The 19,681-nt window shown below is 44.7% G+C and overlaps 1 protein-coding gene across 1 annotated transcript; it reads right to left on the reverse strand.

Moving 5' to 3' along the window:
* Positions 1-1,907: 1,907 nt before the first annotated feature.
* On the reverse strand, positions 1,908-18,471 carry LOC311131462 (ubiquitin-conjugating enzyme E2 R1-like). Its single transcript, XM_084164476.1, has 5 exons — positions 17,831-18,471; positions 6,978-7,064; positions 6,650-6,747; positions 4,805-4,939; positions 1,908-4,550 (listed from the first exon to the last, which is right to left on the reverse strand). Exons 1-5 carry the CDS (start codon positions 18,014-18,016, stop codon positions 4,328-4,330), a joined length of 729 nt encoding a protein of 242 aa, XP_084020602.1. The 5' UTR covers positions 18,017-18,471; the 3' UTR covers positions 1,908-4,327.
* Positions 18,472-19,681: the final 1,210 nt, after the last annotated feature.

Genomic DNA, 19,681 nt, shown 5'->3' on the forward strand with positions numbered 1-19,681 from the left:
TACAAACAATAGTACGCAAATATAAACACCATGGGACCACGCAGCCGTCATACCACTCAGGAAGGAGACGCGTTCTGTCTCCTAGAGATGAACATACTTTGGTGCGAAAAATGCAAATCAATCCCAGAACAAAAGCAAAGGACCTTGTGAAGATGCTGGAGGAAACAGGTACAAAAGTATCTATATCCACAGTAAAACGAGTCCTATATTGACATAACCTGAAAGGCCGCTCAGCAAGGAAGAAGCCACTGCTCCAAAACCGCCATTAAAAAAGCCAGACTACGGTTTGCAACTGCACATGGGGACAAAGATCGTACTTTTTGGAGAAATGTCCTCTGGTCTGATGAAACAAAAATAGAACTGTTTAGCCATAATGACCATCGTTATGTTTGGAGGAAGCACGGGGGTGGCAGCATCATGCTGTGGGGGTGCTTTGCTGCAAGGAGGGACTGGTGCACTTCACAAAATAGATGGCATCATGAGGAAGGGAAATTACGTGGATATATTGAAGCAACATCTCAAGACATCAGTCAGGAAGTTAAAGCTTGGTTGCAAATGGGTCTTCCAAATGGACAATGACCCCAAGCATACTTCCAAAGTTGTGGCAAAATGGCTTAAGGACCACAAAGTCAAGGTATTGGAGTGGCCATCACAAAGCCCTGACCTCAATCCTATAGAACATTTGTGGGCTCAAATGAAAAAGCGTGTGCGAGCAAGGAGGCCTACAAACCTGACTCAGTTACACCAGCTCTGTCAGGAGGAATGGGCCAAAATTCACCCAAATTATTGTCGGAAGCTTGTGGAAGGCTACCCGAAACGTTTGACCCAAGTTAAACAATTTAAAGGCAATGCTACCAAATACTAATTGAGTATGTAAACTTCTGACCCACTGGGAATGTGAAGAAAGAAATAAAAGCTGAAATAAATCATTCTCTACTATTATTCTGACATTTCACATTCTTAAAATTAAGTGGTGATCCTAATTGACCTAAGACAGGGAATGTTTACTAGGATTAAAAGTCAGGAATTGTGAAAAACTGAGTTTAAAATGTATTTGGCTAAGGTGTATGTAAACTTCCGACTTCAACTGTACATTCCCAAGTGTCTGTAAGCGAACACATAACAGAGAACAGAATAAATAAAGAAGCAAACGTACAGTATGTGTTTTTGGTAATGATTTAGTCGAGGAACGCATCAGGAAATCCTTTAGGTCGCCACCACCCCAGCTCTTAGGGTGACTGCAGGGTACAAATCATCATAAACTATCCTCGACATCTGACCTCTGTCCTCAAAAAAGGGCTAAAACCATTTGGATCAAGACCCTTAGACTGTGGTGTTAATCTAAAGTTAAGTGGATTCATTCTCTACATTCAACACTCAGGATAAGAAGAGTAAGTAGAGGAATAACAGTCTTACCTCAGAGTTAGCCCCAAGTCATACGTTCCCACAGTGTCTAGAAGAGAACACAAACAGAGAATGGAATAAATAAAGACGCTATAACAGTACTATTCAGTATGTGCTCCTTTTAGCCAAGGAAAGCATCAGGAAATCCTTTAGGTCGCCACCACCCCAACTGGGTGTTAGGGTGACTACAGAGTACAGATCTCATCATCAACTTTCCTTGTTACATTAACAGTGACTTATTTTCACTTAATCTACATTCAACACTCCAGATAAGAAGTGTGAGTAGAGGAAGAACAGTCTTACCTCATAGTTATCCTTCAGTCATACATCCCCACAGTATCTATAAAAAGAACACAAAACAGAAATGAATTTAATGAATAATAGTGAGTTAAGAATCGTATTCAATTATAATTAGTCAATGAAAATATTAGACCATAAACAGTCTATTATAATATCTATTAGAATATATCCATTCACTCCTGCTATAAGAAACAGCTCAAACGTCTAAGAAAGATCTTTATTTAGGCTTTAAATTGATTTACAACCCATAAAAAAAATACAAACAAGGAAAGAAATACATCAAGTGATCGTCAAAATATCCAGATTGTATACAGTCTTTGAAGTAGAGGTGATAGGTTGGGGGAAAGTTTGTGGTTTTGTTTTCCTTAGTAACACCGGGGGTCCCTCGGTGATGGCATCACCAAAAAGAAAGTCTGTATGGATGGGAAGGAAGGAAGGTTGCACATTGGGAGGGAATATACAGTAGATTATAAAAACGGCAGATTCACAAAATTAAATCCCACTTCCTTAAAACAAAACGGGGGTTATTCAAGTGACGCAACAGCCATATGGAGAATGTAAAACAGTTAAGAATTGATGTATACATGCTTAATACTCAAGATGTTAACACGACAAAGAGTACATGAGTTTCCAGTAATCACCCATTTTCATCAATTGGAAAAATACCTGAATATTTCTGTATTGGAAAAAATTAAAATGGTGGTAAATGTACTACTAAGTCAAATGAATATCCGCATGACATGGTGTTTAAAACAAAAGGTCAAGAATCTGAGCACTAAGTACATGTAAAGAAAAAAAATGTTTGCTCACACCTTATTAATTCTGAAGTAACATACTGCATCAAAAGAAGCCCATTCTCAACTTAGTTATAATGGAGTATGGGAATCGAAAGTGTTTTCCTACAGCCCTGTACCGAGCCGGACACCATCATGCTAGTGGGATAGCTGTATGACCTAATACTCAACCCTCCCTATCCACGTCCCTAGCATTCGATGGGAAATGCCCTTCTCATCTCTCACACTTCCCATCAAATAGTCAATGCGTAACGATGAATGAGCATTTACACACTACTGAAGCAACAGAAACATGGGGTTGTGTAAATACTGTTAAATAGTTTGTATTTAGTGTGTCAAATCCTGTGTGATGAAGCCACTTGTGTTACACCTCTACAGACATATGTTTGGTCAAGTGACTGAGGAGTTTAAACAAATCAGCTAATTCAAAATGGCTGATGTGCGAGACATCACTATTTCACAGACTTGGCATAGGGAGTTGTCTAACTCAAACTGACGTTGAGTTAATGCAAACATTTTCTCAATTGCGAAGCATTCCTGCACTACATTTGAATGACATAATGACCCACCACCCAAACATGCATATAGACACACATTGAGACAATTATCCCTCACTTCCATCTTTAAATGAGCAGTGGATGTGGCTGGTGAGGAATTACATGAGGACTGCAAGCATGTGGTGTTGGACTTATGAAAAAGCATGAGGTAGTGATCAGAGTTAGGAGCTCTGTATTTAACACAGTTGTTCAGGCCATGGGTAAAAAAAAAACCCAGCTGAGACCACTGCCTTTCTGTACTTTCCTACGGAGCAGCAAGAGGAACTGCCCCTCCCTACCTTCAGGCTATGCTCAAACCCTACACCTCAACCAGAGTACTCAGTTACGCCACCTCTGGTTTCTTGGCCCTCCCACCCCTACAGGAGGGCCAGTCAAAGCTCTTCTCTGTCCTGGCACCCCGACGCTGGAACCAGCTTCCCCCTGAAGCTAGGACAGCAGAGTCCCTGCCCATACTCCTCACCCCAAAAAATATATATTACAAAATAATTGACGTTCGTGAACTAACACCGACTTTGCTGATAGCTACTTTATTGGAGAAAAATGTACTTACTATGACTGAGATGTGGTGGTGCCACCTAGCTATCTTAAGATGAACGCACTAACTAAGTCGCTCTGGATAAGAGCGTCTGCTAAATGACTAAAATGTAAAATGTATGAGAGACTGCATAGGTCTCCAAAAGAGTACATCAGCATCAGAACATCAACTGTCTGCAATTCGCCCTTATCATTACAAGCCACCAATTCATACAGTAAAACGTGGCTCTAGAGCTAGGTAGACCGTGGCAGACAGTTATGAGCAACCCCAGACCCAAGAGTGAAATGTCAGGGGTCCCCTTATTCTGTTAGCCTCGTGTGACAGGAAGGCGGGCTTCACACGGCTGTCAACTAGGTGAGAGGTCACTAAGCTCAGATGAACACTACTAGCTCACGCCTCTCTCTCTCTCCACACTGCCTCTGTCTGGATACACACACTCTACAGGAGACAGCCCTTACCCAAAACGTTAAAAAGCAAGCGGTAATTGAGAGCCGCCATGAAGAGCAAACCATGGGAATCATTTGTAGAGCTAACATTAGCTCTGTAACACTCCGCAGAAAGGAAAATAAAAACACCAGAAACAAATGGACAAACTAAATCTGTAGCTTTCTTTCGAAACGCATCTGGGTTTAACGTGCAGGTGTGGCTGCACTGTGGGGGGGGGTGGAGTATGAGTTCAGTTTAAGGGGGGTGTGGTGATGGGGGAGAGGAAGGGGTAGTGAGGCGATGGTGGGTCGTCAGGACTCCTCGGTTCCCGAGTCGTCTTCGTCGTAGCAGCAGTCCTCGTCATCATTCTCGTCTTCGTCCTCCAGGTCCTCGTCGTCATAGTAATCGTCGTAGAAGAGGTTGGAGCCCTCGTCGGGGGGCGGGGCGCGTGTGCGGACACAATACTCTGCCAGGGTAGTGGGCACCTTCACGCCGTCGCGCTCAGCGTCTGCTTTGGTGGCGTGGACCTGCTTCCTGTTAAGAGACAGGGAAGAGACATGGTGAGAGCTGGATAACAGGGACATCAGTTAACTGTGGAGGTGGTAAAGTGTGTATCTGATGGATTGAGTATAATCTCTGTTCTCACCCTTAATATGTGTCTGCGCATGTGTGTGCCTACATAATGATCATGTCGCTCTCTCTGTGCCTGGCCTTGCTCTTTGTGTGGACCATATGATCCATCTGTGCACACTGTCCCTGTGTGTGTGTGTGTGTGCGCGAGCACCCACCTGATGATCTCTGCGTACTCTCTGTCCTTGCCCTTGCTGTCTCTCCACTTGCGGTACATGACGGAGGCGTCCACGTTGGCTGGGGAGAAGGTGTTGGGCTCGTTGAGCAGAGAGATCACACTCAGCAGGATCGTCCTAAGAGGAAGAGAGAGAGGGGGGGGCGAGAGGGAGAGGGAGAGAGACAGTGAAGGAACAGAAAGAGCGAGGGAGAGATGGAAAGGAGTCAACACCAGGGTTATTAGAGGCAAGGCAACCAATCAGCTAAGTCAATTTGCTCCTGCGGTGGCTGATTGATCTCAGACAGTTCTGACAGCAGCTAATCTGACACACTGGGATGGATGGACACAACAGACACTATTGTTTGTTGTAGGGGTGTGAACGTTTAAACGGATAAATGACATTGGGATCGTTAACGTTTAGACAAAATCCCTAACCGAAAAACGTTTTCACACAGGGCAGTTATCACATAACTACTACTAACAGGTCCTGATCATCATCATAAAGTGACACATTTAAATGTAACAAATACCTAATGCAACAATGCTGTAACATTAGGAGGAGATAAGCATCTTTCAAATGATTTACCACAGATATAAAGTGCTCCGCACGTCAACGTCGTTGGAAAAATGGCAGAGTGAGACAGGGAAGTGACAGCAGCAAAGTATTGTATGACAATACTGAGAAGTTAAAATGAGAAGGAGGTGAGTTGAGCTGCAGTGGCAGTACATGTGCAATGCTTAACCATATGAAAAGGGACAGAGTGAGAAAATCACACCGCTGATTACAGTTGATATGCAGCCATTGTCAATGGTAGAGGATGTCGGCTTCACTGCCGTGACTGCATATCTAGAACAAGACGCCGTGTCAAAAAGCGGTGACGGCCTGGATGATGATGGCCTTGCTCCGCAAGTACAAAGCGTGAGCTCTCAAACACCATACATGGCGTTAACAACAGATTGTTGGACATCTATGAACACGTTGTCATACATCACTGCAACGAGCCATCACATTGATGAGAAGTGGAACATTAAGTCCCGTCTACTGAGGTCATGGAGGAGAGGGCCCCAGAGAACCTAAAATAGCATTAACTACAATCATTGCTGAGTGGGAGACAGCAGTGAGATGAGCGCCATCTAGTAAGTAGCCAGACTGTGGTAGATTGAACTGCATTGCACCCTAGCGGTCATAAGCAGTATAATATTTGAATTGTGAATTTGTCATTTTATGATTTTTTCTTATTGCTTAAACGTTAAAAAGAATGTCAGTTTAAACAATAAGAACAATTGCACATTTGTCGCATCCTTAGTTTGTTGTCGTGCTCAGGGGAAGTCTAAACCTGGCTAATAAACTAGAGAAGACAGGTCCACTGATAAAATGGTGTGCTGTGTTGTAGCTTAGGAAAATGTCACCTCAGAACTCAACATAGCGGAGACGAAGGTAGTCAAAACGTGTGATATGACTGTGTACACAGCATTCTCGCTCCACTCCAACTTTTTCACACCCGTAGTGTCTCTCTGGGCAAAGACACGTGAGGCTATTTTTAATTGACTGTAGTTGCCGCGCTGCCGAGGAGATCCAATGTAGTAATTATATATCCTGCTATGTCTGTGACAGTGTGTCTGTGTGTAGTAATATATGTGAGTGAGCGAGAAATAGAAAGAAAATAAATAGGAGACAACGGAAACAAGTAAATGGAATGAAATCAATGCGTGTAAAAAAAATAAGTGATTGATAAATTCCACATTTATACTAACAGTCAACCACATTTCAAAGATGAGGAAAAGGGGTGTAGTGAGAGAATGATCATGGTGTGAGGGAGAGAAAGAGGTGGTGTGTATGGGGTACCTGACGTTCTGTGTGGGGTTCCATCTCTCAGAAGCCAGTTCTCCACTCTGGGGGTCGTCCACAGGGGGGTGCAGGATGGAGATACATACGTCCCCGTTCTACAGAAACACGCACGTCAGTTACCAACAATACATTAACCATCTAGAAAAACGCACTACCTAGGCCATCGCTAAATCATATGATAGCAGCAGAGTCTGAAAACATTCTAATAGAAGATGACAAATTAAAGCTATCAAGAGACAAAAGGGACATTGGACTATTATGTAGGGGAAAAGCCTAAACAAAAGAGGTGATTGAGTAACAATGACAGTGTTGTTCTGCCTCTTACCTCATAGATGTTAGGGTGCCACATCTTGGTGAGGAAGCGGAAGGCCGGAGGAGAGTAGGGATAGTCGATGGGGAACTTGATCCGAGCCTGAGAGAAGAGGAAGAAGTGCACACCAATTAGTGATGCAAGAGGCAGAGGCCTCTTGGTGTAAAAGAATATACCTCTGGTCAAATGCCTAGTCATGACTACTTTATTTAGGCCCGTCTTAGCTTGGTACCAGACCAGTACGTGCTTTAGCCAACTCCCCTATGTTGTCATGCCATAGACATTGGAGTGGAGGCTACCTTTCTACCTACTCTCACTTATGTCGTTGAGAACAGCTCTCTCACAATGATAACCAGCTTAATAAAAACGGGTGAATAGGCCTAGTTAGAGTTCTCCATCTCTTTTACCACGGACCGACTGACGGATATGGAATCTCCTGGTTAATTGACTCCAGAGCTTGGTGTTTAACAGCAAACAGACAGACAAGCTGAAAAGCTGAGGATATTCTAACCTCTATTATAAATGTAATCCAAAGCTGATATGTGGTGATACTGTGTCTGCGCTGTAGTAAGTAGTAAGGATCATCTAGCCAACACAACATTAAATACAGATCGTGGTTTTGACACACACACACACACCATAAATCCCAGTGCCGAGTAGAGCATGGTACCCCTCCCATTCCTCCGAGGCTCAGGGTTCGCCAGTGGGGGTCGTTCTTTACCTCTCACACACATAAACTAATGACAAAAGGCAGAAACACACACCACTCACAGATCCTGCTGATCCCCCCTCTGCCACACCCTGCCCACACTCTCCCACATTTGCTGATTCGGCACGGTCAGCTGGCGCACACCATGCTGAGCCAACTGCCACGAGGGGAAGCGGGTGGGGGCTGGGTGTGTGTCTGTGTGTGTTGGGGAGGGAGGAAACATGTACTAGGGGTGGGGGGTGGGGGGGTTGTGCACAAACTCCACACGAGGCAATGCCTTCCCTAACATTACACTGTTATTTAGGCCTAATGCTGAGTGCATTGTACAAGGCAGTAGTGACTAGTAAATTGAACAGGAAGACGTTGCCATATCTACCAGTTCCATACAACAACAAGCCCAGAGTGGAAAACCTGACAGGCATAATAGAACCCTGATTGCTTTTCAAGTCTGGGGCCATGCCTCCAAACTGGCTCGGGTCCAGAATGACTGGACGCCAACACTCCACATACAGACAGCGAGAGAGACAGGCAACAACAGCCTTGTAGCTTACATACGAGCTCCAGCTAGCATAGTAGTCAGTGAGGACCAGGTGTAACGCAGAGGGATATTTAAGCTCCGTAAGGTGAGCGGAGTGCAATATTCAAGCAATCAGCTTATTAAAAGAAGGTATTGCATTTCACCACGTGGCTTATAGAGGGCCTTTAACACTTTCTCTGCCCACATAGAGCCACAACATGGATCTCAATAATAATAATAATAATAATAATAATAATAATAATAAAACCTCATACCACAGAGCTTCTAAACCCAGAGGCGCAACATCGCAAGACTTCTTGGAATGCTGGCGAAACAGACCAAGCAGACCAGACCAGTGTGAGAAGTGAAAAATGATTCCTTAGTTGTTCATTTTATTGAAATCTAAAAAGGCACAACCTAGATTCGAGCCAATGTCTTAAGTAGTTGAACATGTTATTACACCAACCTCGTGAAAGTGACAATTTTTTATTGGTCAAAAATAACTTTAGCAGTGCCTTTGATTTAACAGCCTGCACATACGCAGTTTGGTGCGAGACAACGGTTAGACCCGATGACATGTTTCTGTACGAGCTTAGCTAGCCAACGTCGCCATTACGTCACCTAGAAGTGTGATTGTTATTGGATAAGCAGTTTTACCCCATCTTCATACTGTACTGTCTTTGGTCATACTCTGCCCAAAATAGCACAAAGACACACCAAACCAACATAACTAAAGGGCTTTATTTATTTGCATGAGTTAAATAAAACATAGAAAATGGCTGATCCAGGCTTAGTTTGAAAGAGCGAAAGATAAGGAAAACAGGAAAGGGAGCGGTGGAAAGGAGGGTCTGTCCTCCAGAGAGCACTGACTTGGCACTGCCACCCTGCATGCCACTCACACAGCCCATGGCAGGCAGGCTGCACTCACAGGCAGGGAGGGAGGGGGGAAACTTTCCATGGCAGCAGAGAGAGCTGAAACCACTGAATTGCATGCAAAACTGACACCAAGCCCAGTGACGGAGCGACACACACACAGACCAAGAGACAGAGCGAGAGAGAGAGAGCGCAGTGGAATGTGACTGGGCTTAAAAAGCTGGCCTTGCTCATGCCCGCTGCTGCACTGTGCCTACTGCCTACCTCATTAAGAGCATCTCAAGGAGGAGCCAAACAAACAAGAGGAGGCTCAGAATACGGACATTAGCTCCATTTCCCTCCCTAATTCTTAACTCTACACACGCACACTCCCTCTCTCTTCTATAAATATCCCCTGCATGCCTGCAAGCCTCAACTGTCTCTCATATCACATAGCCATGCCACACAGCGACACACCCTAACCCATAGCTCCTCAGTGCACACCCAGCCTCTCCTCCCCTCTCCTGGCTGCTCAGCTCCATGTCTCTTTGAAGTGAGGCTCTCCTGAGAGCCCTGTGGAAACAAGCGGCAGCTGCTTTTAAGTATCACCCAGTAACAGGTACAGAACTGGGAGGATGTGTTGCTGCTTTAGTCAGCCAGGCAGAAGGAGAAGCAGCTAGAACAGGGAAAACAGGATTTCTAGACAGAACTTCTAGGCTCAGCATCTACCTAGTAACCTACCGAGCCCATGTTTGTTTGAACATGCTATCCCCTGCTCTCTTGCAACACTCTCCTTGTAATAGGATCTGAACAGAGTTAAAGTGATGCTCCACAGCTTTGGTATCATTTCAGCCAGTAGTTTTGAAAGTAGTGCTGATGAGCCAAAATGGGTCCCCGTTTCGGATGACACACTCCGTCATCCATTTTGTATGACACACACATCCTTATTTTTTGTGTGCAATTCGTATGATGATACGTTACGAATTCCATTTGTAAATGCTTAAGATCCCAGACTGCATCGTTAAGAGTTTACGTGGTTAAAAGGTGAAACAATTTATGGCAATGAAGAATAAGCCAGATACATATTCTACTCTTTTAAAATCTCTTTCTTGGATGATGACCTGAACACTTGTGTGGCGAAGCCAGTCAGGGAGAACAAACACACCTTGTGGAGGGAGGCTGGAATCAAGGCAAAGTAAACCAGGTCAGCTAAAACAGCCTAAACCCTAACAGAACTAATCATTATGTTCTTCTCCCAACGCACCACCTTCCCCTGTCTGCCGACCCCCTTCTACCAGTCCCCAGGCGCTCTCTTTCTCTCTATTCTCCCTTGGATTCTCTCTCTCATTCCCTCTCTCCTGGCTGCTCTACAGAGTGTGAATGAAAAGAGGAATGTGTCCTTGAGAACAGCAGTGCGCCGCACACATACATATATGCACGTGTTGTAGACTAGAATGTGAGAGAGGTGCTGTAGATTATCCTGCCCAGACCCACCAGGGTCCTGCCTCATTAACAGAACCTTTTCAGTGCGGGGGAGGGGAGGAGGAGAAAGAAGTACAGGCCCAGTACACTACACCAGAACCACTGTCAAGACTGAACGGCGGTCCACTTCAAACACAATTTGCCTAATTAGAGGCTGCCAACAAACTTGACACAATGAGGAGGGCCTGCCAAAACCCAGACCTTTAGTATTGGAAAAAGACAATGCAGCTGTGCTGCACAAATATTCTACTATTAGGCTCACTGAGAAAAGAGTGAACTAAATTTACTGTGGACCAAGGCACCAAGCATTATTCAACCTTTTCTGATTCAAAGCATTACTGGTAGGCCTAATTCCCATGGAAGTAGGCAAAATTAGTGATTTATCCATGTAGGGGAAACATTGGATTTGCAACCTGATTCAGTCCAGCAATCTCTGGAAATACGCTAAACTAGCCCAATGTTGGCCTATTTCTGAAAAAAGCAAAAGCTGAAACAGGCTGCCTATCAATGGCGCCCAGTTCTCTTAGTAGGACATCAGCCCAGGCTAGGGACGTGTAAGCACACGATCATGATTAGGCTGACTGTTGGAAGGTGTACTGTCTGACTCTACCTCTAAATGGGCCCCCATTCACTTCATGGCATTCTCGCTTTTCACAGGGCCCCCAGGGGCCCAGCCCGAGCGGGGCCAGGAATGGCACTGCCTCGCTCTCCCTTTATCTATTTTTCTCGCTCCTACTCCCAGCTCTTATTTCTGTGTGACAGAGCCAGGCAGCCAGAGGGGGAAACATGACTCCAGCAGCCCAGGAAGGACAGCCCAGCCCTGTGCAGGCCTCCTCCTCCTCCCCTCCAGTCACCAGCCTGAGGCCAGGAGACCGGCACCACATTAACAGCCAGGTTCTGAATACGGAGTGTCTCAATTGACTGTCAATGTTACATTACATCACGTCATGTTACGTTGAACGAAACTAGTGTGCTCTCCACTTTGTGAAGCAGGGTTTGCATTTCTCAACCATACCAAGTGTGGTTCCCGTCACCCTCATCAGTGCTGACATTCCACTGACCCCAGGCTCTTAACACTGTCGTGGCATAGGCTTAAGCTTCGCTTACTTCTAAGATATTTTCTAGCTAGTGTAACTCGTGGCGGAAATCTCACGCTTCAACATGTAGATGACCTCATGGTTGAGGAAGTGTATGTATGATGTCACTCAAAAGGAAGTAGCTGAGCTAGAGCTATTCCTCGTCATGACAGCCTTTGAACTCCAAGCAAAACATAATGCACATCTCAAAGCTGAAAAGCTCTGTTGTTAAAAGAAATAAGGGGGCTGTCTTTGGCCTACTCTGCTTGAGGGATGTGTTGTTGACTATGAGAGTGAAGGGCTGGCTGGCTGGGTGTCGTAGTGGAAGGTTGCCAGGGACAGCTAAGCTAATAGGATTGCTGGTGTGTTAATGAAGGGTTGGGGAGGACAATGTAGTCCCCAAGAAGAAGAGAGAATATGAAGAGGGAGGGAGGGAGGTGACAAAGTGATTATGTATAAAATACTGGGTCTTGATGGAGAGAGCAGATCTCCCCTGAGCCCTGAGCTTCCAGCCCAGGCAGCGGTCATTCTGCCCTCTGGCCCTGCCAGGACAAATTCTCTGGCCAGGTGACTTGGCTCCTCGTCCGTGTCCCAGGGTCACCCCAGACCAGGCTGCAGTGCTGCTGCCACCGTGTCACTAGGCATCAGGCTGCAGGCCCTAGCACTGCTGAAAACAAATCTAATTTTATTTGTCACATGCGCCGAATACAACAGCTGTAGACCTGACCGTGAAATGCTTACTTACAAGCCCTTAACCAACAATGCAGTTAAGAAAAATAAGAGTTAAGAAAATATTTACTAAATAAACAAAAGTAAAAAATATATATAAAAAAAAGTTAACAATAACAAGGCTATATACAGGGGGTACCGAGTCAATGTGCGGGGGTACAGATTAGCCGAGGTAATTGAGGTAATATGTTGGTAGAGGGAAAGGGACTATGCACAGATAATAAAACAGCGAGGGGGGGTTCAATGCAAATAGTCTGGGTAGCCATTTGATTAACTGTTCAGCAGTCTTATGGCTTGGGGGTAGAAGCTGTTAAGGAGCCTTTTGGACCTAGACTTGGCGCTCTGGTACCGCTTGCCGTGCGATAGCAGAGAGAACAGTCTATGACTAGGGTGGCTGGAGTCTTTGACAATTTTTAGGGCCTTCCTCTGACACCGCCTGGTATAGAGGTCCTGGATGGCAGAAAGCTTGGCCCCAGTGATGTACTGGGCCGTACGCACTACCCTCTCTAGCGCCTTGCAGTTGGATGCCGAGCAGTTGCCATACCAGGCAGTGATGCAACACATCAGGATGCTCTCGATGGTGCAGCTGTATAACTTTTTGAGGATCTGAGGACCCATGCCAAATATTTTCAGTCTCCTGAGGGGGAATAGGCATTGTCGTGCCCTCTTCACGACTGTCTTGGTGTGTTTGGACCATGATCGTTTTGCTCCCCAATTTCGTGACATCCAATTGGTAGTTACAGTCTACCAATTGGTAGACACTGCCAAGCCGCACTGCTTCTCGACACACTGCTCGCTTAACCCGGAAGCCAGCGGCACCAATGTGTTGGAGGAAACACTGTCCAACACGCGACCGAAGTCAGCTTGCAGGCGCCCGGCCCACCACAAGGAGTCATTAGAGCGCGATGGGACAAGGAAATCAAGGCCGGCCAAACCCTCCCGTAACCCGGACGATACTGGGCCAATTGTGCACCGCCTCATGGGTCTCCTGGTCACGGCCGGCTGTGACACAGCCTGTGATCGAACCCGGGGCTGTAGTGATGTCTCAAGCACTGCGATGCAGTGTCTTAGACCGCTGTGCCACTCGGGAGACAGGACCATGATAGTTTGTTGGTGATATGGACACCAAGGAACTTGAAGCTCTAGACCTGCTCGACAACAGACCCGTCGATGTGAATGGGGGCGTGCTCGGCCCTCCTTTTCCTGTAGTCTACAATCATCTCCTTTGGCTTGATCACGTTGAGGGAGAGGTTGTTGTCCTGGCACCACACTGTCAGGTCTCTAACCTCTTCCCTATAGGCTGTCTCATTGTTGTCGGTGATCAGGCCTACCACCGTTGTGTCGTCGGAAAACAATGGTGTTGGAGTCGTGCTTGGCCACGCAGTTGTGGTTGAACAGGGAGTACAGGAGGGGACTAAGCACGCACCCAAGGGGCCCCCGTGTTGAGGATCAACGTGGCAGATGTTGCCTACCCTTACCACCTGGGGGCGGCCCATCAGGAAGTCCAGGATCCAGTTGCAGAGGGAGGTGTTTAGTCCCAGGGTCCTTAGCTTAGTGATGAGCACCTTAAAAGTGGCAGCTCTACCCTTTAGCTCGGTGCGGATATTGCCTGTAATCCATGGCTTCTGGTTGGGGTATGTACGTACGGTCACTGTGGGGACGACGTCATCAACGCACTTATTGATGAATCCGGTGACTGATGTGGTATACTCCTCAATGCCATCGGATGAATCCCGGAACATATTCCAGTCTGTGCTAGTAAAACAGTCCTGTAGCTTAGCATCTGCATCATCTGACATTTTATTCATTTAGCAGACGCTCTTATCCAGAGCGACTTACAGGAGCAATTAGGGTTAAGTGCCTTGCTTAAGGGCACAGACAGATTTTTCACCTAGTCGGCTCGGGGACTAGAACCAGCGACCTTTCGGTTACTGGCACAACGCTCTTACCCACTAAGCTACCTGACCACTTCCATATTGAGCGAGTCACTGGTACTTCCTGCTTTAGTTTTAGCTTGTAAGCAGGGATCAGGAGGATAGAATTATGGTCAGATTTGCCAAAAGGAGGGTGAGGGAGAGCTTTGTACGAGTCTCTGTGCGTGGAGTAAAGGTGGTCTAGAGTTTCCTTCCCACAGGGTAGTTGTGTGATCCAGCAAAGAGTGTTTGGCCATGGCAAATATATAAATGAAGACAGAGCTACACATTGGCAATGAATGAGAGGAGTTCCCCCCTAACAATGTCAAGTGTTGAGTAGCCTATTTGGAAATATTATTACTGTATTGTAATTTAGTGTTGTTTGCCCATCTATCATTCATATTTTGTTTGGTCTGGTGACACAGAGGAGTTGCACCCTGACGCAAAATGTGCTGCTCTGGGATTGAATAGGCATACGTCATTGTTTGACTCACTCTTTTCAATAAATAAGTAAAAGCAACATGTCACAGAGGGTTTGTCTAACCTGTGTAGATAAGGAGGCTCTTAGTCAGAACGTGGAAACTGGTTTCCTTGAACTTTTCCAACAAACCAATGAGTCACAGGTCTGCTGTGTATTTCACAGCCAAGCATTGCATTCCTGGCCCAACAATTGAATCCCGTACACAGCACCCACAATACACATGTTCCTAGCTAGCACAGTGCAAGCTTAGCCTACTGCACCGCTCAGAAAAGACTGGAAGCAGGTTTCTGAATAAAAAGATAGCTTCCTCTAAGTGTTTCCAATGACATCAACCAATTAGCAGACAATTAGTAGGCCACCCGATTCTGACATTGGTAGTTTCATTGATATCCTTGCATCAACCTAGAATTTTTTTAATTAATGAAGATAAAATGTGTTTTCTATTGGGTGATTACAACATAAACTTATTTAAATGTGAGAAGCACTCACTGACATCTGCCTTTTTGAATTCTTTATACTCCAGCTATCTGTATCCCCTCATCTATAAGCCCACAAGAGTGACCAGTTCATCTGCCATCCTTATTGATAATATTTTTACAAATTCTTTGAATAATGTGGCTAATACAGGTATACTTTCTACTGACATTTCTGACCACTTTCCAATATTTTTCACTTCTCTTTGGCAGCTGGAAATGAACAGATGGGAATGATTAGTGACATTAAAGGTAGGATATTTAACAAAAGTAATTGTGAGCACGTTAAGATGTTGATTGATGATATTTCATGGGAAAATGTTTATAATCAGGCCGATGTGGAGTCTGCTTACCAGACTTTTCTTACATCTTTCAATTCTGGAAACCTTGGTTTACAACTGGTCTGAAAAAATCCTCAGTTAAATTATGGCATGAGCAGGAATGTCTTTATGATGTTTCATCTGAGTCATATCACGACATGGTAAAAAAATACCGTGGTTGGTATTTTTTTGGTATTTTAGCTAACCCTCACCATTTTATCCCGTACTCCTGAGTGGCGCAGTGGTCTAAGGCACTGCATCGCAGTGCTAACTGTGCCACTAGAGATCCTGGTTCGAATCCAGGCTCTGTCGCAGCCGGCCGCGACCGGGAGACTCATGGGCGGCGCACAATTGGCCCAGCGTCGTCCAGGGTAGGGGAGGGAATGGCCGGCAGGGATGTAGCTCAGTTGATAGAGCATGGCGTTTGCAACGCCAGGGTTGTGGGTTCGATTCCCACTGGGGGCCAGTATAAAAAAATATGTATTCACTAACTCTAAGTCGCTCTGGATAAGAGCGTCTGCTAAATGACTAAAATGTAAAAATGTTATCCTTAACCTAATTCTCCTAGCCTGCTGCCTAAGTTCTCCTAACCTGCTACAAAAAAAGTCACTTCTCGTCGTAGCTGTATACTACCTAGTCAAAACCAGAAGAAAAAAGATAAACATTGAGTGTTTACAACCCAAATATCAATGACAAACAATATAGATAGATACTGACACTAGGCTATAATACTGGGTGCTTAGAGTCAAGTTGGACAATGCTCTCCGCTGCTATTGCTTAGCTATGAAAACAAAAGGAACGGGGTTAAGTTTGATGCATTATAGGGACCAGTGGAGGCTGCTGAGGGGAGGACGGCTCATAACAATGAATCTACAATATATTATGAATTAGGTCTGTTTAATTGGTCTTTATCTATTCCAGGCATTATTATGAGCCGTCCTCCCCTCAGCAGCCTCCACTGGTTCGTATAATGCATCAAACTTAACCCAGTTCCTTTTGTTTTCATAGCTAAGCGATAGCAGCGGCGAGCATTGTCCAACTTGGAAACCATGTGTTTGATGCATTTGATACCATTCCACTCCAGCATTACCAGGAGCCCGTCCTGCCCAATTAAGGTGCCACCAACCTCCTGTGATAGGAACCTACAATACATTATAAATGAGGTCTGCTTAATTAGTCTTTATCATTATCAGCAGCTGTATATCAATAACGTGTGTTACCAAGTCACTTTAACTCTACCTACATGTAAATATTACCTCAATTATCTCAACTAACCTGTGCCCCCGCACAATGACTCTGTACCGGTACCCCCTGTATATAGCCTCACTAATGTTATTTTACTGCTGCTCTTTAATTATTTGTTTTTTTATTTTTTTACATCTATTTTTTACTTAACACTTATTTTTCTTAAAACTGCGTCGTTGGTTATGGGCTTTTAAGTAAGCGTTTCACTGTAATGTCTACACCTGTTGTATTCGGCGCATGTGACATAAAAATTGATTTGATTTGAGATACATTTCAAACAACCATGGAAAGTAACAATGTGGCTTTGGATGTAATACATTGCGATACATTGTAACAACATGTGCTGGGCAATGATTGACGAAATTCCAATCAGAAAGAAATCTTGTCACGTTATTGGGAGGTCTTTAGGGTTAAAATATGGACATACATTGACAAACAGGACCAATCTATGAACAAAAAAGCAATGGCAACATTCAGACTTGACACAAAACGAACAATGCAGTTAATTCTGCCTGACTGGCTCACTGGCTACAGTGAGATCATTTGGCAATTTTATTTCCTCAAAAATTATCTGTTAACATCTGAACATGGTTGTCAGATGTAGTTCAGCTGCACAGGAGGCTGCTGAGGGTAGGACGGCTCAAATGTCCGGAATGGTGTGAATGGAATCACATGGAATCCATGTGTTAGATACCATTCCATTGATTCCATTCCAGCCATTACTATGAGCCCATCCTCCCCAATTAAGGTGCCACCAGCCACCTGTGTTCAACTGGTCAACTCAAGTCAGGAAACTAGGCCAGGTTCGAGGTTGTCAGACAGTTTTCAATAGTTAGGTACGTCACAAACAATAGTGACAAAATATAGCACAATTGTTACCGCCATAACATTTACAGAAGTAATACTGTAGACATGAATTTCTAGTTTTGGACAAGAGTGAACACTGACCAGGCACATATATAATCAGTCTGGAGACCCAAGCACATTCGTGCTACGAGGAGAAAAAAACACTGCGACAGTGAGTGATTTGATGGCTGGCTAGCTATCTTGTTAAATATTCAGAATACTCACCTTAAAATAACCTCCCTCGTAGTGAGTATTTGGGGGTCCAAATATTGCAACTTCCCAGTTGTACAAGTCCGATTCGTCCACTAAAGTTATCCTGAACCCTTCAACTGGCTCCTCTTGAAGACTTTTCATTTCTAGCATGAGTGCTTTTTGGGAACTGGCTACATGATGATGTCCATGCTGAGCCATATTCCGCGACGATCTGTTTAAAATACCTATCTAGAGCTTTTTAGATAAAAGGTAGCTAGCTAGCTAGCTAGCTAGCTACTTTAACCACCCTCCCAGAAACCTTTTGATTGTTCACTCGTTTCCCCCTCACAAAAACTCTACAATTCTCCGCTGTTATTACGTTTGCGTTCGGTTCTCTTCCACTGTGATCGAACAAACCCGTAAATCTCTCGATTACAACCAACCAACCCAAACCTAGCTTGCTAGCACTTCTCGCGAATCTGTTGTTGATCTACCCCTGGCAGCCAACGGGACTTGTCCTCATTGACTCGAAGACAGATTTGAGCGACGGAAATTTTAATAGTCAAAGTAAACCAGAAATCACAAACAAACGAACGACTGTCCGACAGAGTAGGGAAATATCTCCCCTCCTCAGTCTTAATTCACTACAGCAGCTGCTTCACCGTGTCGCAACTAAAGTCGCTCAAGCTGGTCCCACAAAGCTTGAAGCCCTGAGCAGTGCTAGCAAAGCTTTCTGGGAATTGAAGTTAGGACACAGAGCCTCCAATTTATACTGAAGAAAAATAAAAACGCAACATGTAAAGTGTTGGTCCCATGTTTCATGAGCTGAACTAAAAGATCCCAGAAATGTTCCATACGCACAAAAAGCTTATTTCTCTAAAATGTTGTGCACAAATTTGTTTACATCCATGTTAGTGAGCATTTCTCCTTTGCCAAAATAATCCATACACTTGACAGGTGTGGCATATCAAAAAACGGATTAAACAGCATGATCATTACACAGGTGTACCTTGTGCTGGGGACAATAAAAGGCCACTCTAAAATGTGCAGTTTTGTCACACAACACAATGCCACAGATGTCTCAAGTTTTGAGGGTGCGTGCAATTGGCATGCTGACTGCAGGAATGTCCACCAGAGAATTGAATGTTAATTTCTCTACCAACATCATTTTAGAGAATTTTGCAGTATGTCCAACCGGCCTCACAAACGCAGACCACGTGTAACCACGCCAGCCCAGGACCTCCACATCCGGCTTCTTCACCTGTGGGATCATCTGAGGAGAGGGAGGGGGGTGCTGAGGAGTATTTCTGTCTGTAATAAAGCCCTTTTATGTGGGGGAAACTCATTATGATTGGCTGGGCCTAGCTCCCCAGTGGGTGGGCCTGGCTTCCTAGAGGGTGGGCCTATGCACACCCATGGCTGCGCCCTTGCCCAGTCGTGAAATCCACAGATTATGTCCTAATCAATTTATTTCAATTGACAGATTTCCTTCTATGAACTGTAACTTGTAAAATCTTAGCATTTATATTTTTGTTCAGTATACATCCATAATTTAATCGGACTTGCACACAAAGAAAAGTACATGCTGTTTCACTGAATATACAAATACACCTACACAAAACAGGAATTCTAATGAATCAGTCAATAAAGGAAATATATTTTTAAAAATGATGTGAAAGCAGCTCAGCCTTTATTTCAATTTGGGTAGACTTATCCGTTCTTTAAAGGGAATGTTGATATGCCAGACGACTAATATCGTCTTGCTCATGTAGTCCCCTCTTAAAACATATTACAGCTAGAGAATTGCGAATGAAGGAGTTGGACAGGCCCTTCAAACAAAGAGCAATGAGAGTATATTTTAATGTCACAAGCCAAACTCAGCAA

Source organism: Coregonus lavaretus, assembly GCF_964263955.1.
Source record: "Coregonus lavaretus genome assembly, chromosome: 6".
NCBI classification, from domain to species: domain Eukaryota; kingdom Metazoa; phylum Chordata; class Actinopteri; order Salmoniformes; family Salmonidae; genus Coregonus; species Coregonus lavaretus.